Raw genomic sequence first — 26,299 nt, 5'->3', positions numbered from 1 at the left:
TTTCACAGCATTATCATAAAGTACGATATAATTCTACTTCCTTTATTTTATGACTTTTTGTTTTACTGGAGTTAGTAATTGCCGTATTTTCCCCATACATTTGATGATCTATTTGACTATCATTAATTATTTCTGACAGAACTCTGAATGTCCTTTCTGTGTAGTCACACCTGATCAGTTTGTTTCCTTCTCCCACTGGGAACAACTCTCATTGATACTGTCATTCTACTGATTCAGTGTGAGTTGGTTGATCTTGGCTTTTCATAACTGACATTGAGGAATCATTTTCATGCAAATTCCCCTCACCTCTCTCCCATTTGACTCCTTGATTTTGAATCTTGTGATTTCTTGGCTTACTTCCTTCTTTTGGTGAAATACACCCTACAATAGTTTTTTTGGTAAATAACGATTGGGAGATATAATTTTTAAGGGGTATATTATATTCTAAAAAATGTCTTTATCTTATTTCTTGTTTGAAAGTGTGGATGGGAAAGAATTCTAAGTTAAAAATATTTTTTCCTCAGGATTTTGATGACATTTTCTACTCTTTCCCTTGTTATTTTTGCTCTTTAGAGGACTGATGACATTTTCGATACTGAATCTTTATACGTGGCTTCCTTCTGTTTAAACTTTGAGGATCTTCTTTTTATTTGTGGCTTGCTGCAATTTTATGATGGTTTGTCTTGGCAGGTTTGGGATATGTAGTGGGTCTTTTTAAACCATAGATTCATTTTCTTACATTGTGGAATTTTCTATTATTTTGATAGTTTCTTCTCCACAATTTTTCTGTTTTCCTTCTGAAATTCTTATTATTTATTTCTCAGTAGATGCTCCAATTTTCTTGCTTTTTTCAGTCCTTTCTAGTGTGAAGGTTTTTTTCTTAATCTTCCAAGTGTTCTTCTGAATTTTTAATTTTGATTGTCTCTGTTTTAATTTCTATTTGCTCTTTCTTATATATTTATTTTATTTATTTTTTAATGGAAAAACTGATTTTATTAGTATCACCAATGCCAAACAAGACTTTAAAACAATTAAAATATTTCATAAAGCATAAAGATATTTTCACAATTGTGACAATCATAGCAAATATATTTCTTAGCATAAAGGCACAGTCTTTGGAGTTTAAAATATCCCCAGCTGCAAGATTATGTATATAAAACTCCCATTGTTAAGTAATAGTGGATTAATCAAATTAAAAGTTATACTATAAAATAAAATGGAAATAATTTACTCATAAGATTCATATTGAAATCATCTTTATTTATACAATATTATCTTCAGAATTCGAATTAAGCTTCGGTTGGAGCAAAAATATAATAACTAAAAGCAGTTACTTAAACTAAAAACAAGAGATGTCATATTTTGAAGAGAGATCAAATATATTGTTAGGTTTCTTGTTGTGGTTCTGGATGTTCAACAGCAGGCTCATTTGAAGGTGGAATCAACCCTGAAGGGAACTTGTTCTCCTCTCAGAATGTGGGGGTAGGGAGAAAAAATTCAGTTCTTGGCGGAGGATAATGAGGAAAACGCCTGAGTGAATAGACATTTTTGCGTTGGATTGGAGGCAGTTCTGGTTCAGATGGTCTTCCATAATTAGAATAATATCCATGTTGCCACTATGGTCGGCCTGGTGGAGGGATCATCATCTTACATTCTGGTTCTCGTGGTGATGACAGGGGCCCAGTGTCCTCACGTGCTCTGTGAGGATCAATTACTGAATCAGAGCTTGATTCTCTTCTTTCATTGCTAATCTGATGGTCCAGAGGATCCTCTGGGTTTCCTGAGCCTCTTCCTCCTTCCCCTGGATGTAAAGGTGACAATCTGGGTGGACCCTTCTTTTCCAAAGGAAAAGCTCTCATTTCAGATGAAGTTCCACTCAATGGTGAGGGACCATATGGGGAATGCCCTCTGGCAATTGCTGTATTGGAAACATCAAGTGCATATGCATCTTCTAAAAGTTTAAATTGAAACTCCATTTCAGTTAATTTTTGTCTCTTGTGAGCATTTACTGTCTTGAAATACTTGAGGTTTTTTTCAGCTCTCCAAGCTGCCAACGCATTATCACGTGCTTTTTTCTCATAGGAAATACTCCGCCTCTCATAATAAGGAATGATGGTATCCAATTCTTCCTCAAGATCTTTGGCTCGATTTCTATAGGTCTCCAGTTCTTCAGCTGCATGGTTGATCTTTCGATCAACTTCGGAAAACCTCTCCTCTTCTTCTAACGGGCACTTTTCCTCTACTCCTAATTTCCTGTGGAGTTTCAGTGCATTTTCTTGATGTTGTTCCATCTTTACTTTAAATTTCTGCTGAAGCTTCTGATTCTCATTTTCAAACTGTGTGTTTTCTGACTGCGAAGATTCTTGTTCGGTCTGAAGATTTTTAATACGTTCTATCAGATCTTCTTTTGTTTTATCTACTTCAGATAATAAAGTGTAAATTTGACGTCTTTCTCCTTCTAAGGTTTCTAAAGAGGCATTTAACTCAGCTGCATAAACCAGTTCCTTCAAGGCTTCTTTTGACTGATTACCTAAGTGAGCACCAATTTCTGATTCACTCTTCATCTCCAGCTCCAAGCTACCATCATCTGTTAGGTCTTCTCCAAGCACAGGAGACTGATCTTTCATTTTTACCAAGCGTCTGTTCAGAGACTTAATCTGATTTTCTTTATCACTTAGAACTTGTTCTGCCTGTACTTTAGAGTCTTCAGATGTTATTTTCTGTTTTTTAAGGTCACTCACTTTTTCCTTCCATACTTCAGCTTCTTGTAAAAGGTGTTTCTGACTTTCCTGCAGTTGGGAATTTTCATTCAAAGCTTCTTTTATTGCTACCTTAAGGTCTTCTTCATTCATTTGAAATAGTCTTAAGGTTGTTTTAGCTTCAGCTACTTGTGATATGAGCGATTTTGATTCCTCTTCTAGGGACTTTATCCTTTTTTGATATATCTCCCATCAATTCATTCTGTTCAGAACGTTTAGATTCCTCTTCTTTTAGCTCTGTTTCTATAAAGAGTATTTTATCCTCACGTTTAGATTTGGACCTATTCAGCATTTCATGTATTATCACCAAATGTTGCACTTCTCTTGATGCCTTCTCAGGATTGGCATCCTTAAAAGACAACTGTAAACCTTCATGCTCTTTTTGAAGAAGGCTAACTTTATCAAGTAGGTTACATTTTTCTTCAATTAGTTCAGAAAGTTTTAGAGCAAACTTTTTTTCTCTCTTCACATAAAGCCTGCTTCTAACAGACTGAACACTTCTCCACAAAAACAAGAGAACAGTAAAAAATCCAATAGCTGCACATATTACCAGCTCCAGATGAAAGGTATCAGGATTAGGGTCTGGTCTTCCATCTTCAGGCAATGCTGGCACAACCCTGAATATTTTTTCCAGACCCAGTAGGACTGAGGGGCAGCCCTTGGCCCCTCCATCACACTAAAACTACTTTGGTAACTACATCCTGCCCAGCCACGAAAACAGGCTTCGTAACACTAGACTTTGGGTGGGAGCCCAAACCTGCACCTGCGACCAAGCCGATCACTAGGAACAGAATGCTGGAGGTGTGTGGGGAGCCAGGCAAACCGCCCCCACGGGCTTTGTGACCTCACTGCCCTGTGACCTCATTTATTTATTTATTTATTTTTTGGAGAGTTCCTTTCTTTTAGCAACGTCTCCTAACAATGCTTTTATGGATGTTGTATCTTCTTTTAGATTTTAATGTTGTTAACTATTGTTTAGAAAGTTTTTTTAATTAATGTTCTCTGAATTGCCGGTATTTCCTCTGAATTCCTTAATTTCATTTTGTTTTTCTACTTCTCTTTAAATTCTAGAGATGTGCCAGTTATTTACCTGCTGTCTTTAAGGTGAACACTTGCTTTTCCATACTTGGTCTGTACTGCAAGGTCTGAGAATCTACAAACTACATGTTCCAGACTCCTTTGCTAGTTGACTTTCTCCTAGGTTCTATCATGAACAGGCATTTCTGAGAGTTCAGAAGAGAAAGAAAAGATAACTTTTTTGCTTCCGTTTTCACAACTAGAAGTTGCTAGAAGTTGTTGGTGATTACCATGTGGGTTATAGAGTTATTGCAGCTATTGATTCCAGGGTTCTGTTTAGTAGCAGTGGCAACTCTTTGGCATTTCTTTTTTTTTTTTTTTCTTTTTTTTATTTATTGTAAACAAATGGGATACATGTTGTTTGTCTGTTTGTATGTGGGTTAAAGGCATACCATTTGTATAATCATAAATTTACATATGATAATGTTGTTTGATTCATTCTATTATTTTTTCCCTTCCCCCCCTTCTTTTCCCTCTAAACAGTCCTTTCTTCCTCCATTCTTGTCCCCCTCCCTAACTCTAACCCTAACCCTAACCCTAACACTAACTCCCCCCACCCTCCCCCTTATGTGTCATCATCCACATATCAGCGAGATCATTCGTCCTTTAATTTTTTGACATTGGCTTATCTCACTTAGCATGATGGTCTCCAATTTCATCCATTTGCCTGCAAATGCCATAATTTATCGTTCTTTATGGCAGAGTAATATTCCATTGTGTATATATACCACAGTTTCTTTATCCACTCATCAATTGAAGGACATCTAGGTTGGTTCCACAATCTGGCTATTGTGAATTGAGCGGCTATGAACATTGATGTGGCTGTATCTCTGTAATATGCTGATTTTAGGTCCTTTGGGTATAGACCAAGGAGTGGGATAGCTGGGTCAAATGGTGGTTCCATTGCAAGTTTTCTAAGGAATCTCCACACTGCTTTCCAGAGTGGCTGCACTAATTTGCAGCCCCACCAGCAATGTATGAGTGTACCTTTCTCCCCACATCCTCGCCAACACCTGTTGCTTGTATTTTTGATAATCGCCATTCTAATTGGGGTGAGATGGAATCTTAGGGTGGTTTTGATTTGCATTTCTCTTATTACTAGAGATGTTGAACATTTTTTCATATGTTTGTTGATTGCTTGTACATCTTCTTCTGTGAAGTGTCTGTTCATTTCCTTAGCCCATTTGTCGATTGGATTATTTGTATTGTTGGTGTAGAGGTTTTTGAGTTCTTTATAGATTCTGGAGATTAGTGCTCTATCTGAAGTATGATTGGCAAAGATATTCTCCCACTCTGTAGGCTCTTTCTTCACATTACTGATAGTTTCCTTTGCTGAGAGAAAGCTTTTTAGTTTGAATCTATCCCAGTTATTGATTCTTGCTTTTATTTCTTGTGCTATGGGAGTCCTGTTGAGGAAGTCTGGTCCTAGGCCGACATGTTGAAGATCGGGACCTACTTTTTCTTCTATAAGATGCAGGGTCTCTGGTCTGATTCCGAGGACCTTGATACATTTTGAGTTGAGTTTTGTGCAGGGTGAGAGATATGGGTTTAGTTTCATTCTGTTGCATATGGATTTCCAATTCTCCCAGCACCATTTGTTGAAGAGGCTATCTTTTCTCCATTGCATATTTTTGGCGCCTTTGTCTAGTATTAGAAAGTTGTATTTATTTGGGTTTGTGTCCGTGTCCTCTATTCTGTACCATTGATCTACCTGTCTATTTTGGTACCAGTACCATGCCGTCTTTGTTACTATTGCTTTGTAATAAAGTTGAAGTTCGGGTATTGCGATACCCCCTGCTTCATTTTTCCTGCGAAGGATTGCTTTAGCTATTCTGGGTGTCTTATTCTTCCAGATGAATTTCATGATTGCTTGCTCTATTTCTGTAAGGTACATCATTGGGATTTTAATTGGGATCGCATTGAATCTGTATAGCACTTTTGGTAGTATGGCCATTTTGACAATATTAATTCGGCCTATCCAAGAACTTGGGAGATCTTTCCATCTTCTAAGGTTTTCTTTAATATCTTTCTTTAGTGTTCTGTAGTTCTCATTGTAGAGGTCTTTCACCTTTTTTGTGAGATTGATTCCCAAGTATTTTATTTTTTTCGATGCTATCATGAATGGGGTAGTTTTCATAATTTCTCTTTCTGAGGATTCATCACTTATGTATAAAAATGCATTGGATTTATGAGCATTGATCTTGTAACCTGCCACATTACTGAATTCACTTATGAGTTCTAAGAGTTTTCTGGTGGAATTTCCTGGTTCCTCTAAGTATATAATCATATCATCCGCAAATAGGGATAGTTTGAGTTCTTCTTTTCCTATTCGTATTCCTTTAATTTCCTTGGTCTGTCTAATTGCTCTGGCTAGAGTCTCAAGAACGATATTGAATAGGAGTGGTGAAAGAGGGCATCCCTGTCTTGTTCTAGTTTTTAGGGGGAATGCTTTCAGTTTTTCACCGTTTAGAATGATATTAGCCATGGGCTTAGCATAGATGGCCTTTACAATGTTAAGGAATGTTCCCACTATCCCTATTTTTTCTAGTGTTTTGAGCATGAAGGGGTGCTGTATTTTATCAAATGCTTTTTCTGCATCTATTGAAATAATCATGTGATTCTTGACTTTAAGTCTATTGATATGGTGAATTACATTTATTGATTTCCGGATGTTGAACCAACCTTGCATTCTTGGGATAAAACCCACTTGATCATGGTGCACTATCTTTTTAATATATTTTTGTATGCGATTTGCTAAAATTTTATTGAGAATTTTTGCGTCAATGTTCATTAAGGATATTGGCCTGAAATTTTCTTTCCTCGATTTGTCTCTGTCTGGCTTGGGTATCAGGGTAATATTGGTTTCACAGAATGAGTTTGGGAGGGTACCCTCCTCTTCTATTTCATGGAATACTTTGAGAAGTATTGGAATGAGCTCTTCTTAAAGATTTTGTAGAACTCGGCTGAGAACCCATCTGGTCCTGGACTTTTCTTTGTTGGTAGGCTTTTGATGACCTCTTCTACTTCATTACTTGAAATTGTTCTATTTAAATTGTGTATGTCCTCCTCGTTCAATTTAGGCAATTCATATGTCTCTAGAAACCTGTTGATGTCTTCGAAATTTTCTATTTTGTTGGAATATAGATTTTCAAAATAGCTTCTAATTATGTTTTGTATTTCAGTCGTGTCTATTGTGATATTTCCTTGTTCATTCTGAATTTTAGTGATTTGGGTTTTCTCTCATCTTCTCTTTGTTAGAGTGGCTAAGGGTTTATCAATTTTGTTTATGTTTTCAAAGAACCAACTATTTATTTTGTCAATTTTTTGTATTGTTTCTTTTGTTTCAATTTCGTTGATTTCAGCTCTGAGTTTAACTATTTCCTGTCTTCTACTACTTTTGGTGTTGGTCTATTCTTCTTTTTCTAGGGCTTTGAGCTGTAGTGTTAGGTTGTTTATTTGTTGATTTTTACTTCTTTTATTGAATGCGCTCCATGAAATAAATTTTCCTCTAAGTACTGCTTTCAGAGTGTCCCAAAGATTTTGATATGATGTTTCTTTGTTCTCATTTACCTCTAAGAATTTTTTAATTTCCTTCCTAATATCTTCTGTTATCCATTCATCATGTAATAGCATATTGTTTAATCTCCAGGTGTTGGAGTAGCTTCTGTTTTTTACTCTTTCATTTATTTCTAACTTCAATCCATTATGATCTGCTAGAATACAAGGTAGTGTCTCTATCTTCTTGTATTTGCTAACATTCGCTTTGTGGCATAATATATGGTCTATTTTAGAGAAGGATCCATGTGCTGCTGAGAAGAAAGTGTATTTGCTCTTGGTTGGATGGTATATTCTATAAATGTCCGTTAAGTCTAAGTTATTGATTGTGTTATTGAGATCTATGGTTTCTTTGTTCAATTTTTGTTTGGAAGATCTGTCCAGTGGTGAGAGAGGCGTGTTAAAATCACCTAGTATTATTGTGTTATGGTCTATTTGGTTTCTGAAATTGAGAAGGATTTGTTTGACATACATGGATGAGCCACTATTTGGGGCATAGATGTTTATGATTGTTATGTCTTGCTGATTTATGGTTCCCTTAAGCAGTATGTAATGTCCTTCTTTATCCCTTCTGACTAGTTTTGACTTGAAGTCCACATTATCTGAAATGAGGATGGATACCCCAGCATTTTTGCTGGGTCCATGTGCATGGTATGTTTTTCCCCATCCTTTCACCTTTAGTCTATGGGTATCTCTTTCTACGAGGTGAGTCTCTTGCAGGCAACATATTGTTGGATCTTTCTTTTTGATCCAGTCTGCCAGTCTATGTCTTTTGATTGATGAGTTCAGGCCATTAATATTCAGGGTTATTATTGAGATATGATTAGTATTCCCGGTCATTTGGTTCATTTTATTTATTTATTTATTTATTTTGAGACGACTTGGTTCTTCCTTTATTGGACAATTCCTTTAGGATAGTTCCTACCATTGCTGATTTGTTTCTTTGTTTTTCATCTCTTCCTCATGGAATATTATGCTGAGAATGTTCTGTAATGCTGGCTTTCTTTTTGTAAATTCTTTTAGCTTTTGTTTATCATGGAAGGATTTTATTTCATCGTCAAATTTGAAGGTAAGTTTTGCTGGGTATAAGATTCTTGGTTGGCATCCATTTTCTTTCAGGGCTTGTAAATGTTGTTCCAGGCCCTTCTAACTTTTAGGGTCTGGATTGAAAAATCTGCTGATATCCGTATTGGTTTCCCCCTTAATGTAATTTGGTTCTTTTCTCTCACAGCCTTTAAAATTCTGTCTTTATTTTGTATGTTAGGTATTTTCATTATAATGTGCCTTGGTGTGGGTCTGTTGTAATTTTGTATATTTGGAGTCCAATAAGCCTCTTGTACTTGATCTTCCATTTCATTCTTCAGATTTGGGAAATTTTCTGATAGTATTTCATTGAATAGATTGTTCATTCCTTTGGTCTGTTTCTCTAAGCCTTCTTCAATCCCAATAATTCTTAAATTTGGCCTTTTCATGATATCCCATAGTTCTTGTAGATTCTGTTCATGATTTATTACCATCTTCTCTGTTTGTTCAACTTTGTTTTCAAGGTTAAATATTTTATCTTCAATGTCTGATATTCTGTCTTCTAGGTGTTCTATTCTATTGGTTATGCTTTCTATGGAGTTCTTAATTTGGTTTATTGTTTCCTTCATTTCAAGGATTTCTGTTTGTTTTTTTTTCAATATCTCTAACTCTTTATTGAAATGATCTTTTGCTTCCTGTATTTGCTCTTTTAACTGTCGATTGGTGCGATCATTCAGTGCCTGCATTTGCTCTTGCATCTCGTCATTTGCTTCCTTGATCATTTTAATTATGTACATTCTGAACTCCCTTTCTGTCATTTCTTCTGCCATGCTGTCGTTGGGTTTCATTGATGTAACATCTAGATTTGTTTGCAGCATTTTCTTTCCTTGTTTTCTCATATTTTTCAGGTATCAGTTGACCGCTGTGATATTGCAGATTTCCTCTATTGTCTTATAATATCCCTGAAGATTTCTAGTATATCCCCTCTTAGCCTTCAGTAGCCTGAAGTCTTGGAGGAAGTTGATAATGCAGTGCTCCACAAGGAAGCTGACTCCCTAGGGGAGGTGGCCTTCCGGTGGGGTATATTTCCTGCTAGTGGGCAGAGGTACCTTCACTTGCTGATGAATGGTCATCCAAAAGGGAAGTAGGATGTGGGCTGATGCAAGGCCAGTTTGGGTCTGTGTCTCTGATTTTACAGTCCTTTTGGGAGAACCTCACCCGACAGGGAGGACTCACCCAGTGGGGAGGTCTCGCTGGTCGGTTTCCCTCCCAGAGGTTCCATTCAATTCACAACTACCGCCTGGGCTGGGCAGCCTTCTTCAGCAATGTTCCCAGGGACCTGGACCTACCTCCTGGTCCTGGAAGCCTCGCCCTTCGCAGATGAATCTCCTTAGGCTGCCTCTCCTCAGAGAAGCTGCCTGCAGTCCTGGAGCCTTCGCTCCGCCCCTCAGTTTGTCTGTGGGGCTCTTCCACCAAGAAGCTGCCTAGGCCCTGGGACCCTGCTCTGCACTTTTCGCCTGGCTATGTGGCCCCTCCTCTGAGCAGCCACCTGGAGCCCCTTACAATCGCTCTGAGTCCCAGTGACCCGCCACACGCCTTCTCCTCCGGCAGCCACCTGGTGTTCCGTGCGGGCGCTCTAAGTCCAAGTGACCCACCACGCACCTCCTTCTCCACCAGGCAGTCACCCAGAGATCTGGTGCGTTCGTCACGAGTCCCAGGAACTCACTGTGCACCTTCTCGTCCCGACTGCCACCCGTAGCCCTGGTGCAGTCACTTCGAGCCCAAGCACCCCGCCGCGCTCCTCCTCCTTCTCCAGACAACTTCCCTGTGTTCAGGAGCGGATGCTCTGGGTCCAAACCACTCACCACGCTGCTCCACCGGATAGCCACCCAGAGCCCTGGCACAGCTGCTCCAAGTCCAAGCGACGTGCGGAGCCCGTATTTCTCCTTCTCCTCTGGGCAGCCCCCTGTGTTCAGGGGTGGTCGCTTTCAGTCCAAACAGCTCACCAAGCACCTTCTCCTTTGGGCAGCCTCCCAGAGCCCGGGTGGGTTGCGCCGAGTCCAAGCGCTGTGGTGAACAGCCACCTCTCCAGTGCTCCCAGTTGTCTGCGTTCACTGCTCCAGCGGGGGGAGGGGCGTCTCGCCGGCAGCTCTACTTCACAAAGTTCCCTGCGTTCGGGGACTACTGCCCCATCTGGGACGCCTGCCCAATGGGAGACACTCACCCGGCTGCTTTGAGTTGGTCCCAAGTCTCTCAATATCTCTTCTTCTTGAGTCCTGAGTCCTGGAGCAACACGAAACGCAGCCACCCTCTAGTCCACCATCTTGAATCCCCCTCTTTGGCATTTCTTTTTCTCCTGTGTCTGGGGAGATTTTCATTGCCTAGGCTGCCTCCTTATAGGGAGGATGAGGGAAAATGAAATGGTCAGTGATTTGGTGTTTATAAAGGTTATATTTAAATGCATCCCTTTTTCATGGAAACCAATGCCAGAGGAAGTAAATGGGAAATCAATTCTCTTACCAATTCTGTATTTTGTTGACAGACAGAATTTACATAAACTGTCTTAGCTTTCTCATCACTGTGACCAAAAGATCTGACAAGAACAACTTAGAGGAGGAAAAATTTGTTTAGGCTCACAGTTTTGGAGATCTCAGTCCATAGACCTGGACTCAATTGCCCTGGGCCCAAAGTGAGGCAGAATACCATGGGGCAATGGCAGGGTGGAGGAAAGCAACTCAAGACCTGGCAACCAGGAAGGAAGGGAAGAGAGGGAACTCTGCTCACCGAAGGCAAAATAAAAATCCCAAAGGCACATGCCCAATGGCCTGCTTCCTCCAGCCACACCGTATGTGCCTACAGTTGCTGTCTAGTTAATCCACATCAGTGAATTGATCCACTGATTACATTATGTCTCTCAGAATCTAATCATTTCACCTCTGAATATTCTCACATTGTCTCACACATGAGCTTTTGGGGGATGCCACATATCCAAACCAAAACATCAAACTTACTTTGTTATCCTTAAATTACATTAAGGTTAAACATACGTATATACATATTTTAGCTGAACTTTGGGGAGAGATGCTAAGAGAACTTGTTGGATTTGAAATAGATTGGTAGAATCTACAGAAAACTTTATTATTTATAACACAGTATTCTGCTTGGCTGAGACCTACGCTTCATCAGGAAAATGTCACATCTGAATTGGAAATATGAATTTGAAGTCATTTATTTCTCTGTATGAAAACACATTCAATCTTACTCTTCTAGTTATACTAGATTATACCTTTCAAAGGTCATGGGATCTTTCTTTAATTATATTTCTTACCAGGTTAATTTATGCTTCTGTGTGCAAACAGTTGCCCCGGTAACATGTGTATGAGTGTATGTTAATCATGTGTGGTGATTAGTGGAGAGCACTGTGGCCACATGGCTCACCAGAGTTTTTGCATATTAATTAACTTTGCAAATGAATGAAGGGGTCAGGGTAAAGGCTGAAGAATTAAATCAGGGTCTCATAACATTTTCCTCCTTACTTGTTTAAACAAAAAAATGTTGAAAAATTTCACTGATGCTCAAACCTACAGGCTTTGAGTCATTCAGAATGGATTTCCAACTGAAGCCATGAGGACGAAATGACTTGGAGGACAACTCAACTTTTTCTTGACTCTATTTCTCCAAAAAACATTATTTAATAAATGGTCAATTCCTCTGGAGGAAGAATTGTATTCACTTGAACTGGGCAATCAATCTAAGCCTCTATGAGTTTGTTTTTGTGTTTGTGTGAAATCTGTGGAGAGCAAATCTAGTGTGATCCAGGTCTCCTCAATTTGGCATAGAGGAAAAAATTACTAACTTGGGAGTCAGAAAAATCAGGAAGCAGGTCCAGGTAAAAAAGGCTAATCCTTTAATATAAAGAACCTCTTAAGAGACTGCTACATAAATCTTCATCCATAGTATTATTTGTAAAATTGAAATCTTAAAAATTTACTAAATTGGAGTATCTTACATAAATTCCAGTAATTGGGAATTATGTAAATAAATTATGGTAACTTTACTAAATGGAACTTATGTAATCGAGCCATATTTATTGACATGGAATGATGTTTTCATATATAGATTTATTTCATATATAGATTGTTCTCTTTGTGATTTTTCCCCCCATATTGGCTAAACATTATACGACTTTTCAGATAACTTAAAAAATTAATTACTTTTTTAACGGCAAAATATGCCATAAGTAACATTATGGTTTTAGGCTAACCACATTAACAAAATTGTTTAACCAATTTTCTCAACACAGTAGTTTCTAAACATGAGACATAATGCGAAGCAGTTGAGCTGGTCACCATAATGTGACCCCCATGCACTTGCTTTGTTCACCAACCGAGCAGGGTAAAGACATGGTGTCTCTGTATATTCCTTCCATGCATTACTGAGGGACCTCACATGTGGCCTTTCCTTTGCCCTATGGGTAGTTTTTAGTACTCTTAACTTTATCTCCAAGTCCAAATATTTCAATTTAAATGCCAAGTCAAATTAAAAAATCCCCAAAAGTTTGAGAAGTTGTTAAAGAAAATGATGCACGGAGAATTCATCTTCCAAAAGAATGACTCCATCACGACTCTCCTCAAAACACCCACTATCAAGACCTTTCTTCTTCATCATGGGAGGACAATAGATCTTTGATATATTTTGGTTAATGTTCAAACCATATTCAGATACTTTCAAATATTGTTCTCTATTACTCACATAAACTTGTTTTTATCATTCAGTCAGCAGCGTGAAAATTGTTTGAGTGTCATTGGTTGGAATGAAACGTTATATTTTCATTAAATCAGTGAAGGATTTTAATTTCCTTTTTTTCACTTAGCAAGACTTCAGAATTGAAAAAGGTAGTTTAATAGGGGATAAATGAATTATTGATTTTTTTGTACCAGGGCTTGAACCCAGAGGTACTTAACCACTAAGCTATATCCCAAAAATGTTTTTATTTTTTATTTTGAGTCAGGGTCTTGATAAGTTGCTGAGGTTGTCCTTGAATTTACAATCCTACCACCTCAGCCTCCCAAGCTGCAGGGAGTATAGGCATATGCCACCATGACTGGTTTAATTATTAAATTAAATAAAGCAGGTTCAACCTATAGGTAGCATAATAGAAATGTATACATATATATATCAATGGATAATGAATTGAAAAGATTTGACAATACTGTATCCAGTGATTGTGTTATTAGATTACCGTGATTTAATAAAAATTTGTTCTTTTTGGTTGTACATGACAGTAGAATGTATTTGGACATACATACATGGAGTACAACTTCCCATTCTTCTGCTTGTACATGATGTGGAATTATACTGGTCAACCACATTTTCTTTATTAATTCATCTATTGAAGGGCACCTAGATTAGATCATAGCTTAGCTATTGTGAATTGAGCTACTGTAACATTGATGTGTCTTTTTCACAATAGTATGCTGATTTTAAATCCTTTGGGTAAAAACCAAGGAAGAGGATAACTGAGTTAAATGGTGGTTTCATTCCAAGTTTTCTGAGGAATCTCCACACTGCTTTCCAGAGTAGTTGCACTAATTTGCAACCCCACCAGCAATTTATGAGTGTACCTTTTTCCCCACATCCTCGCCAACACCTATTGTTGCTTTTATTCTTGATAATAGACATTCTAATTGGGGTGAGATGAAATCTTAGGGTAGTTTTGATTTGCATTTCTCTTATTACTAGAGATGTTGAACATTTTTTCATATATGTGTTGATTGCTTGCAGATCTTCTTCTGTGAAGTGTCTGCTCATTTCCTTAGCCCATTTATTGGTAGGGTTATTTGTATTCGTGGTGTAAAGTTTTTGGAGTTCTTTATAAATTCTGGAGATTAGTCCTCTATCTGAAGTACGTATGGCAAAGATTTTCTCTCAAAAAAAAAAAAATAAGATTTTCTCTCACTCTGTAGGATCTCTCTTCTTGTTCTTGATTATTTCTTTTGCTGTGAAAAAGCCTTTCAGTTTGATACAATTCCATTTATTTATTCTACATTTTATTTCTTGCGCTTTAGGAGTTTTGTTGAGGAATTTAGTTCCTAAGCTAACACGGTAAAGATTTGGGCCTACTTTTTCTTCTAGTTGGCCCAGGGTCTCTGGTTTAATGCCTAGGTCCTTGATCCACTTTCAGTTGAGTTTTGCATGGTGAAAGATAGAGATTTAATTTCATTTTACTACATATGAATTTCCAGTTTTCCCAACACCATTTGCTGAATAGGCCTTCTTTTCTCCAGTATATGTTTTTGGCACTTTGTCTAGTATAGAGAGAACCACATTTATGAGGGTTTGGTTCTGTCTCCTATTCTGTACCATTGATCTTCCTGTTTTGGTGCCAATGCCATGCCATTTTTGTTACTATAGCTCTGCAGTGTAATTTAAGGTCTGGTATTGTGATGCCTCCTGCTTCACTTTTCTTGCTAAGGATTGCTTTGGCCATTCTGGGCCTTTAATTCTTTTGAATGAATTTTATGACCATTTTTTCTATTTCTCTGAAGAACATCATTGGAAACTTAAAAGGAATTGCATTAGATCTGTAGAGTGCTTTTGGTAGTATGGCCATTTTGACAATATTAATTCTGTCTATCCAAGAACATGGGAGATCTTTCCATCTTCTAAGGTCTTTGATTTCTTTCTTTAGTTTTCATTGTAGAGGTCTTTCACCTCTTGTGTTAGACTGATTCCCAAATAGTTTATTTATTTATTTATTTTTTTTTTTGAGGCTTTGTGAATGGGGTAGGTTTCCTAATTTCTCATTAAGTGGATTCATCATTGATGTATAGAAACACAATTTGTGGGTGTTAATTTTATATCCTTCTACCTTGCTGAATTCATTAATTAGTTCTAGAAGTTTTCTGGTGGAGTTCTTTTGGATCTTCTAAATATAGAAACAAGTCATCAGTAATTAATGATAGTTTGAGTTCTTATTTTCCTATTTATATCACTTTATTTTCTTTCTTCTGTCTAATTGCTTTGTCTAATTTCAAGGATGATGTTGAATAGAAGTGGTGAAAGAAAGTATCCTTGTCTTGCTTCACTTCTTAGAGGGAATGCTTCTAATGTTTCTCCATTTAGGATGATGTTGGCCTTGGGTTTAGCATATATTTTATAATGTTGAGGTATGTTCCTGGTATTCCTAGTTTTTTGAGTGTTTTTAACATGAAGGGGTGCTGTATTTTGTCAAAGGCTTTTTGTGCATCTATTGAGGTAATCTTGTCTTTAAGTCTACTGACATGATGAATTATATTTATTGATTTCCATATGTTGAACCAACCTTGCATCCTTAGGATGAACCCCACTTGATCTTGGTGCACTATCTTTTTAATACGTTTTTGTATGCAATTTGTCAGAATTTTATTGATCTATGTTCTTCAGGGATATTGGTGAGAAATTTTCTTTCCTTGATGTGCCTTTGGCTTTGAAATCATTCATACTAGCTTTATAGAATGAGTTTGAAAGTGTTCCCTCCTTTTCTATTTCATGGAATAATTTGAGGAGTGTTGATGTCAGTTCTTCTTTGAAGATCTGGTAGAACTCAGTTGGGAGTCTGTCTGGTCCTGGGTTTTTCTTTGTTGATAGGCCTTTTGATGGCATCTTTAATTTCATTGCTTAAATTTGATCTGCTTAAATTTTCTATGTTCTTTTGATTCAATCTGTGTAGGTCATATGTCTCTAGGAATTTGTAAATGTCTTCAAGATTTTCTATTTTACAAGAGTATAAATTTTCAAAGTAGTTTCTAATTATCATCTGTATTTCAGTAGTGTCTGTTATATTTCCTTTCTCATTGCAAATTTTAGTAATTTTTCTCTTGTTCTCTTTGCTAACTTGGCTAAGGGTTTATAATTTTTAAAAATTTTTTCAAAGAACCTACCTTTTGTTTTGTTAATTTTTTTGTATTATTTCTCTTGTTTCAATTTCATTGATTTCCATTCTGATTTTAATTCTTTTGTCTTCTACTGCTTTTGGTGTTGATTTGTTCTTCTTTTTCAAGGGTTTTGAGATGTAATTTTAGTTTTTTTTACTTGTTGACCTTCTAGTTTTTTAGTGAATGAGCTCAATACAATGAACTTTTCTCTTAGCACTGCCTTCATAGTGTCCCAGAAATTTTGATATGTTGTATCACTATTCTCATTTACCTCTAAGTATTTTTTAATTTCATTTTTGATTTCTTTTGCTATTCACTTACCATTTAATAGTGTATTATTTAGTCTTCAGGGATTAGAGTAGCTTCTATTTTTTATTTTATCTTTGATTTCTACCTTCCTTCCATTATGATCTGATATGATGCAAGGTATTATCTCTTCTTGTATTTGTTAAGAGTTGCTTTGTGACATAAGATATGGTCTATTTTAGAGAAGGACCATGTGCTGATGAGAACAAAGTATATTCAGTTCTTGATGGATGAAATATTCTACTTATATCTGTTAAGTCTAAATTATCAATTGTAGTTTTTAGTTCTATACCTTCTTTATTTAGTTTTTGTTTGGAATATCTATTCAGTGATGAGAGAGGTGTGTTAAAGTCACCTGGTATTGTTGTGTTGTGGTCTATTTGCTTCTTGAAATTGAGAAGGATTTGTTTGATGTATGTAGATGCTGCATTGTTTGGGGCATAAATATTTATGGTTGTTATATCTTGTTGATGTATAATTCCCTTAAGCAGTATGAAATGTCCTTCTTTATCCCCTTTGATTAATTTTGGCTTGAAATTCACTTTATGTGATATGAGGATAGAAACCCTTGCTTGTTTCCAAGATCCATGTGAATGTTATATTTTTTCTTATTCTTTTACCTTTAGTCTATGGATGTCTTTGTCTAGGAGGTGAGTCTTTGGAGGCAGAATATCGTTGGTTCTATTTTAAAAATATAATCTGCCAGTTTATGTCTTTCGATTAATGAGTTAAGGACATTTACATTCAATGTTACTATTGAGATATGATTTGTATTCTCAGTCATTTTTATTTATTTCTGGTTTTTAATTTGAATTAATTTCTCTGTTGTTTCACTGTTCTTTTAGTGTGTTTCCTCCCTTTGCTGGCTTTCACATTTGTTTTTCATTTCTTCTTCATGAAACATTGAGTATGTTTTGTAGTGCAGGCTTTCTAGTTGTAAATTCTTTTAACTTTTGTTTATCATGGAAGGTTTTTATTTTGACATCAATTCTGAAGCTTAATTTTGCTGGGTATAGTATTTTTGGCTGGCATCCATTTTCTTTCAGAGCTTGGTGTATATTATTCCAAGACCTCCTAGCTTTGAGGGTCTGAGTAAGAGATCAACTGAGACCTGGTCTGGTGTCCCTCTAAATGTTACCTGTTGTTTTTCTCTAGTGACTTTTAAAATTCTATCCTTATTCTGTGTGGTAAGCATTTTCATATAATGTGCCTTGGTGTGGGTTTGCTGTAATTTTGTGTATTTTGGATCCCGTAAGCCTCCTGTATTTGATTTTCAATTTCATTCTTTAGGTTTGGGAAATTTTCTGATATAATTTCATTGAAAGGATTGGGCATTCCTTTGGTTTAAAGGAAGAGTGAAAGAACAATAGAAATTGGCTGTTAGTAGAAGAAAAGTCATAAGGAGAATCAGGGGAACAGGTGAGAAAAAAAATTTATATAAAGTAAAAACTCTTAAAAATTAAAAATAAAAATAAAAGAATACAAAACAAAACTGAAATATACTAATCATACATCCTAGTCCTCCCAAAAACTGATCCACAAAAAATAACTAGTCTCAAAAATGCTAGGAAAAAATCCAAATATGATTATGTATAAATGGACAGTGATCCATTAAAGTCAAAATTAAACAGAGAAAAAAAAAAAGTAATGAAAAAAGAAAAAAGGAGAAAAAAAATCTCGTTGAAAAGTTACTTTGTAGTTCAAAAGAATCTCAGCTTCTCAGCAGTTTTAGGTGGAGTGTGATGCTCTACCTTCTGGGTGACTGGAATGAGAGAGGTAATTCCACAGGCAGAATTCCTGGAGGCACGGTTTAGGCTTAACTGGGCACCAGGCTCTTCATTGAATGTCAGTTGTTCTGGAGACTTTAAATCAGCACACCTTCTGGGTCCAGCAATTGCTGATCCATGCTGGAAGACTGTACCCCAGAGATCTTCCCTGGTTCCCTCATGTGGTGGAGTAACCAATTCTTAGTCCAACATGTCCCCTGCAGATCTCATGTTTCCTGGTTTGGGGTTCAGTCTCCAAACTCGGTTTCTTCAACCCATGCCTTTCTGAATTCCCAGCCAGATGCCTTCTGTCCCAGCTGGTCCTGGAAGCAATTGACTTGGAGGGAGAGAAGGAAAGCCAGGTGGGTTTCCACAACCAGTTGTCCCCTGTGTAAACCTCTCTCCAGGTTTGATTTTCTCCTGGTCATTTAAGCACACTATGTCATGCAGTGTGTGTTTAGTAGGCCTGTATTTTGGGCCAAACTCAAGTTTGCCAGAAATGGGCTCCCTCAGCTGCCAGTCCCCACACTGCAGCTGCAAAATGGTTTCTTCTTTCATCCTCTGTACACCACCAGGAGAGATGGCAGCTTTTTTCCCCTGCACAAGGATGTTGTGCAACTCATCTCTCAGTTTAGTTAGGCAATGTCCTTGATCTCTAAATACTTCACACCCAGACATGCCTAAGGCCTCATGAAATTACAAGTTCCTTTAATTCCCTTATCTCTCTACATTGCTCATGGAAGGACCCTCTGGATGGTGCTTCCAGCCCAGCCACAGCAGGGGCTGTGCAGTTGGAGATTTCTTCCTTATTTTATTATATCCAGCCTCCTGAGTCCCTGACCTGGCTTTGAATGTCCAGTTTTAAATTCAAATAAAGCACCCCCCATTTTTTTATTCACCCACCTTGCTGAGAAGCTATAGGTCTGCTTTCTTAATTTCATGCCACAGAACGGCCAGGAAAGCAACCTTCTCTATTCTACCATCTTCTCTTCATGCCTTAATTTTTCTTATCTGGCTTTTTTCCCCTCCCTCCTGCTCTTCCCCCTCTTCTCCTTCTGCTCTTTTATTTGATCAGGAGTCAGGATGTTATTTTGAAATATAACTAGGCATTTCTCCTGGTAGGTTTTGTACCTCTGTGTGAGTGGATGTAGTGTGAGATTCACCTTTGTGCCATGGCAACAAGCAGACAAGGAGCAGAATGTCCATTTTTAACTCTTATATTTTTGAAGTTAAGACATGGCAAAGACTTTTGGAGGCTACATGGGTCTTAGAGCTTGTTCCACTATGTAATACTGGGATGATGTCTGCAGGGACATGGGAGGAGCAGAGGAGAATCAGAGGGAAAGCGAGAAAGTAATGAGTCTTGGGTGGACCAAGTTCTGGGATTTGGATGGAGTTTGCAGGGGAATCCTCCAAAACATTTGGGGATTTGAGAACCAGAAAGGACTCTTCGAGGAGAAATTAAAATTCACAGGTAAACAGGCATCTCAAAATAACACTAGCTATGGGCTTTCCTGTTGTTGAATTAGCACTCTTCACATTTACGTGATTATTGAGAGAAAGGAAAAGAGGAAGGGAGATGCTCAGGGTTGGTACTTCCTAGACTTGTACAGAGATTTCTACCCCAACAGTAGACTGGCATGGTTATGGGTTAATATAAATCCTTCAATTATAATAATGCACAGAATATTATTATAAAGCATAATCATGACAGTCATTGCAATCCATAGAGATAACGTCCTTGGAATTTTCCTGCTGCAAGAATGTGCTTATATATAAGTTGCTCTCGAATTCCTTTGCAAATAAACAAAAGTAACAGTTTTGAAAGCTCAGAGATTCACATGCCTTCGTTTCTATTAAAATCTAATCTGAACAAAATATACCAATCTGGTTCCACACTAGGTTGAAATGTGACTTCATTTCTAACCTGCCAAATAGCCTAATTTTAAAAAATAGCATTGCACAAATGAAGTATCTCTTTATGACTTCTAGTAATGAATTCCATCTTGCTATTTGCATCTATTAAAAAGAATTATAACTCATGGGTAAAAAAATTTGCAAATATGCATTGACCTTATTTCTTGTGTTGTTTTGCTCCCATTTCTCTTAGAGTTTATGCTGCTAATTCAGTCCTTAACTCTGTCCTCACTGCTCTACTGAAAGCCCTCTATCCCAGGTGGTCAGCATCCTCCTCACTGTTAAACAGTGCATACCTTCTTTGACTTCATGGTACTTACTCTCCCATTTTGATGGACACTAATGTTCTTGCATTCTTTTTTGATGTCCCTCTTCCTCTTTACTGTCAATAACTGATGTCTCAATCCACACCCAAGTAGAAGCAGTGGGGCCTGTCCTGCCTCTATCACTCCCTGGGGTGGCTGAGCAGCCCCCAGGGGCTGCCCAGATATGTACTGTCATTGTTCCAATGGCCCCAATTGGTAGCACATTCTAGAAGTGGTAATGGTTTGGATTGAGATGTCCCTTTGGTGAAGGAATGACCAGCAGCCTGAAGCAATAGCTTTAGGGAGAGGAGAAGGGTTTGGGAATCATGGCCTTCCTCTGTTCAGGAACTTTCTTTCCTTCTAGCTGGAAATATTTGGGTCTGCCTCACTGCCCCATGTCCGTTTGCTTTTACATGTGCCTCATCTGTGCAGACAAACTGGAACATTTCTATTTTTCTCTCTCTCTCCCTCTCTCCCTCCCTCCCTCCCTCCCTCTCTCTCTCTCTTTCTCATACACATGTGCATGAACACATGCTCCTGCCCCCATCCTGTGCTTGGACTGTAGCCTCTTTCTAAATTGCTCTCCTTTCCTATTGCTTCTTAATTCTACCTTGATTCAATATTCGGATGACGTACTGCTACCTCTTATGGATTGCTCCAACTGGATTATAATCTTGCTTGAGCTTTCATTTAAATCTTCTCTTATGATCTTGACTCTACTAGACTTTGTAGTTTGAGATTATAATTTGAATACTTATTTGTTAAAAAAAACTCTCCATTTTCCTAAACTGGTGATCCTACAGGGAAATGTGTTCTTCTTATTCTTTTATCCCCTTAAAATCTAATCCAGTGTATTTCACATAATAGATATTTACCCTTTTGGTGGGATTTATAATTATTTTTATGTTATATATAAAGGTGTTATAAAAGTGATGATGCTTACCAAGAAGGTGGGGGAAGTGGGATAGGAGACAGATCATTAGCAGGTACAAAGTTACAGTTGGACAAGAGGAATTAATTCTGGTGTTCTGTTCTACAGGATGATGACAGCTAACAATATTGAACTAAGCATTTCAACATAGCTAGAAGTTTTCAATATTCTTACCATAAAGGAATAAATGTGCAGGGTGATGGGTATGCTAATGAGCCTGATTTGCTCAATACACAATGTATGCATATATCAAAACATCATACTGACCACTCTAAATATGTACAATTATTATGTATCAATCGAAAACAAAATATGTAAAAGAATACAAATGCAAAAAAAAATCAAACTTAACATAAAAAATCCATAATGATGAAAATATCACAATTTTGAATAAAAAAAGGATTAGAAAAAAATGCTGTGTTAAGTCCTATTATAGTCTAAGTCAAAATGAAAAAAATCAAATACTGATCCTTAGTTTTTAGTCTTGGATTTGACTAGATAAGAATAACTTAGGGGTTGGGGATATAGCTCAGTTGGAAGAGTGCTTGCAAGGCAAGCATAAGGCCCTGGGTTCAAACCCCAGCACCGCAAAAAAAAAAAAAAAAAAAAAAAGAATAACTTAAAAATCCCTTCCTCAGGATAGTAGAATGAATCAGGCATTATTACCCTATGTATATATATGACTACACGACCAGTGTGATTCTACATCATGTACAACTGAAAGAATGAGAAGTTATACTCCATATATGTATGATGTGTCAAAGTGCATTCTACTGTCATATATAACAGATTAGAACAACAGAAGAATTAAAAATAAAAAAATATAGAAGAAAACCACTGATGACTTTGTTAAGCAAGCACTATTATCATTATTGCTTCTTTTTTTTTTTACATAGGAGAAAACTGAGTCTTAGTTGTTTTGACAGAGTGGCTAAAATTACATCATATTTTTGTAAAGCAGAATCAGAATTTGAATCTGTATCTGAACTTCAGAGCTCTTAAGACAAAATAGAATTTATAATTTGATAATATATTTTGGAGGAAAAGTAAGAAAGAGTAAAAAGATCAAGAAAATATATAATTATAAAAAACAAATCCCTTCCTCTTCAAGGTTCTGGAAAATTATGGAAGCTTCTAATTCTATCCAGCAGAGGGCAGCGATACCTAAGCAAATAGTTGGAGGTTTTTTTGTTTTGTTTTTTTTTTCCTGTTAACTTCATCAATCATCACCATCAAATTTTGAGGGAGATTACCTGAAAGGTGAACAATTTTTGCAATGAAAGAAGAATATGCTCTGGAGCCTGTGGAACCCTAGTGCCAGATCTTACAAACTGCCTTACATACAGCTTTCATTTTGATAGATAGATTTTTTGCAGATTTGATTTTAAAGGTAGCCAAATCCAGGATTTACAAGCCATGAAACCATGTGGGAAAGAGCATTCTGTCTGTCATCATTTTGGGGCAGTTTTTAGAAGCACCTGTCAACATTTGTCTGAATTTTTCCTCATTCTTTCCTTTCCTTCTTTCAATATTAGAATTGGAGACTGGGAAGGGAAACAGAACATCATGGGAAGAAGTAGAGATACACTCATTGGAAAGCAGGCAAAGGAGAAATTGGTTTATTCACTTGTTAATCCACTTGTTCAATCATTCATTGTCTCACTTATTCACGGATTTCACAAGCTTTATTGTCAACCATGTGACAAGTACTTGTACTGGGACAAACAGACACAGTGACTAACATACACCACAATTCCCATATTTCATGAACAGGTACTTGAGAATAGGAAACAGTGACAGAAAAAGACACAAAATAAGATAAGTTTATGTGCAGAGGTGTATACCAGACATCTGAGAACTCTGTTGAATGGCAGGTACGTCTGTAAAAAATAAAAATATAAATAAATAATAATAATAATAAAGTATTTTTTATACCCCCTATAGGGTCTAAGATATGAAGTTTGATACTTTGTTTTTATTTGACTCTGACTTTGGCACAAAGAATACTTCTAACTAAACTTTATGAGCTTCCCAGGTTGTAGTTCAATGGGGATATGTTTATTGCTGACCGTCTGAGAAGCAGGACAGAAAGGCTAGCCCTAGAGAAATCACATGGGCATGTAGTTTATAAACTACATCCTGGGAAACTCCAGAGCAGTGTTTCTTCAGGGCAGTTTATCATGTGCATCAAATACTTGGGAGTAATTTAAAAACATTTCCTTCCTGGAGACCTACAGAATCAGATTTTGGAGGGCTGGGGTGGAGGTGGGAGGTTGGGAACCTGTTTTTACACGAGTGTGCCAGGCAGTTCTTACTCCTGCTCAGGAGCCCAGGGACTCTGTGCCTTGCCTCTGCTAGCTCTTGTACATCCTTCAACCAGAAAGTCTATTTTCTGAAGTGTGAGTTCCATGAAGTCTGGAGTTTTTGTCTATTATGTTCACGGCTGAGTCCTCAATACTTGGACAATATCTCATAGTCAATAAATATTTGTTGACTGAATAAATTAAATTTATATCAGTTCTTCTAAAAATTGCATTTCTACCTAAAAGTTCATTTTGATAAAGATTTCTAATGCTAAAAAAACTTAAAAGTCCATGGTTTGGATCGTCATCTTTTCTTAGGGAAAGAAAACAAAGATATCTGAGTCTTCAGATTTTTGAGCCCCTCTTAGAAACTACTTATGTTGGGTATAGAACCTATTATAGTGTCTTTTATTTTTTGGTAGCACTGGGGATTGAACCCAGAGGTACTCTACCACTGAGCTATCTCCACAGCTCTTTTTGAATTTTTATTTGAGACAGGGTCTCTCTAAGTTGCTGAGGCTGATCTTGAAATTGGTGATCCTCCTGCATCAGACTCCTGAGTGGTTGAATTACAGGTATGTGTCATAGCATCTGACTTATTGATATGCTTTTTTAAAAAATTTCTTTTAGTTGTTGATAGACCTTTATTTTATTTATTTATATGCAGTGCTGAGGATCAAACCCATGCCTCACACATGGTTGGCAAGTGGTCTACCATTGAGCTACAACCCCAGATCTATTGCTATGCTTTTAAGGCCAAAATCCCATTGCATTACAAGTAATCATCTATTAGGCATAAGTATCATTGCTGCATTTATTTCAGGAGAGATTGTAATTTGCCAAATGTCAAGTGTCAGTTACTGTTGAGCTTGATTTTCCATCCAACTACTCTTCTACTTGTGGACCAAAGCTCTTAGTGTTGGACTGTCTGATACTCTTGATTCAAGTTAGGGCATGGTGGTGATGAGATTTGCTGTGTGTGGCATTTACATTGACAGCACTGGAGCTGGAGCCTGGCTTTTCCATTTGGGCTCTTATGTTTGGTTCAATGGCCTTTCCAATTTTTACCAGGGAGAGTCCTTGCTGTTGGACCCATATGCCCACTTGTATAACTGGGAGTTAGTCACTTATTCATTCATCCATGTATCTATTCTTCACAAATAGCTAGATTGAGCATCTCTATGAATAACTTTATTCAGGTTAACAGATAAATCTGAGTAGTCTTCATGTATTTATGGGAAGAATATGCCAGTTATTTTTAAATGGGACTGGGGAGTTTGTGTGGATGCATTGCTTAAAGTACAGCCTTTAGATAGAGAAAGTAGAAAAGGAGGTAATTCCTTATTCTAATCTTTCTTCTCAATGTAAATGGAGATCAACTTAAAAAAAAAAACTACAGAGATGAACTCTCTTCTTATAATTGGGGACAGAAATTAGGAAGGAACTAGGAGGAGGGGTAGGGGGAAATGTGGAGTAAAACAAGCTGCTTGGAGATTATCTTCATTTAGATCCCCCAAAGCAGATGCTGAGACAAGGATTTGGGGGCCAGCGGTAACTTCAGTAGCTGATAATAAGGAGGCACTGTGAGGGAAAAGGGAAATGAAGCCGGGAAGGGATCCTCTCTTTACAGGTGGGTGGAATGGGTCTCTGGACGTATTCATTAACAAGGTAAGGTTGTCCACCAACTCCACCCCTCAGTAGTTACAGCCACTGAGCATTTATTTCCTGATACTTCAGCCTGTATCTTTCCTGGCCTTGTGCAATCAGAGGATGCCTCAATTAAAGGGTGCTGTAAGAAGCTGTCACAGTGAATAACTGTGCAGGTGACTCTGGGTAGTGGAGGGGCCTGGTGTTGAGAAGATAAATGTATATGTGAGAATTTTATGTGTCAGCGAAAGTGTTTTTGGCTGAGCTTGACATTTGAATAGGTTGACTCAAGTAAACCAAATTGCCCTCCACAATGTGGGTGGGCCTCCTTCAATTAGTTGAAAGGCTGGATAGAGCAAAAAGATCCACCTTTTGCCTTCTGAGTAAGAGAATTCACTAGCCTTGAGACTTCAGCTTCAGCTTCAGTTCTTACACCCACCAGCCTTCAGGCTGGGACATTGGCTCTCTTCTTCCACCTGCTCACTCTGCAGATTCGTGGACTTTCCAGCCTCCATAATCATGTGAACCAGTTCCTCATAATAAAACCTCCCCACCAATGCACTTATTACATCCTAATTTTCTGGAGTATTCTGTCTCACACAGTATTCCTGTGCTTGATTTCTTCTGGTTAGGGGTGAAAGTGGTGAGTTCTTTTTGACAAAAAAGGCAAAATCTATTGTTTTACCTATTTAATTTTAATTATGAAACAGATCAATGTGCTGTAATGATTTCTGAAAGTTGTAAAACATTTTACTTAATTATTTAAAAAATGATAACCCAAAGTAAAAACCCAG

At 37.4% G+C, this 26,299-nt stretch overlaps 1 protein-coding gene across 1 annotated transcript in view; it reads right to left on the bottom strand.

Annotated features, from left to right (window-relative positions):
- Positions 1 to 1,616: 1,616 nt before the first annotated feature.
- LOC306644939 (melanoma inhibitory activity protein 2-like) overlaps positions 1,617 to 26,299 on the bottom strand; it is a gene marked incomplete at both ends in the record, with an annotated part of 180,540 nt that continues 155,857 nt past the window's right edge. Inside the window, 2 exon segments of the mRNA XM_079112177.1 lie at positions 1,617 to 2,936; positions 2,938 to 3,404. Coding sequence (XP_078968303.1) covers positions 1,617 to 2,936; positions 2,938 to 3,404 — 1,787 coding nt within the window.

This window comes from Sciurus vulgaris (genome assembly GCF_902686455.1).
Source record: "Sciurus vulgaris genome assembly, chromosome: 15".
Classification (NCBI taxonomy): domain Eukaryota; kingdom Metazoa; phylum Chordata; class Mammalia; order Rodentia; family Sciuridae; genus Sciurus; species Sciurus vulgaris.
This window is presented reverse-complemented; position numbering and strand designations above follow the sequence as displayed.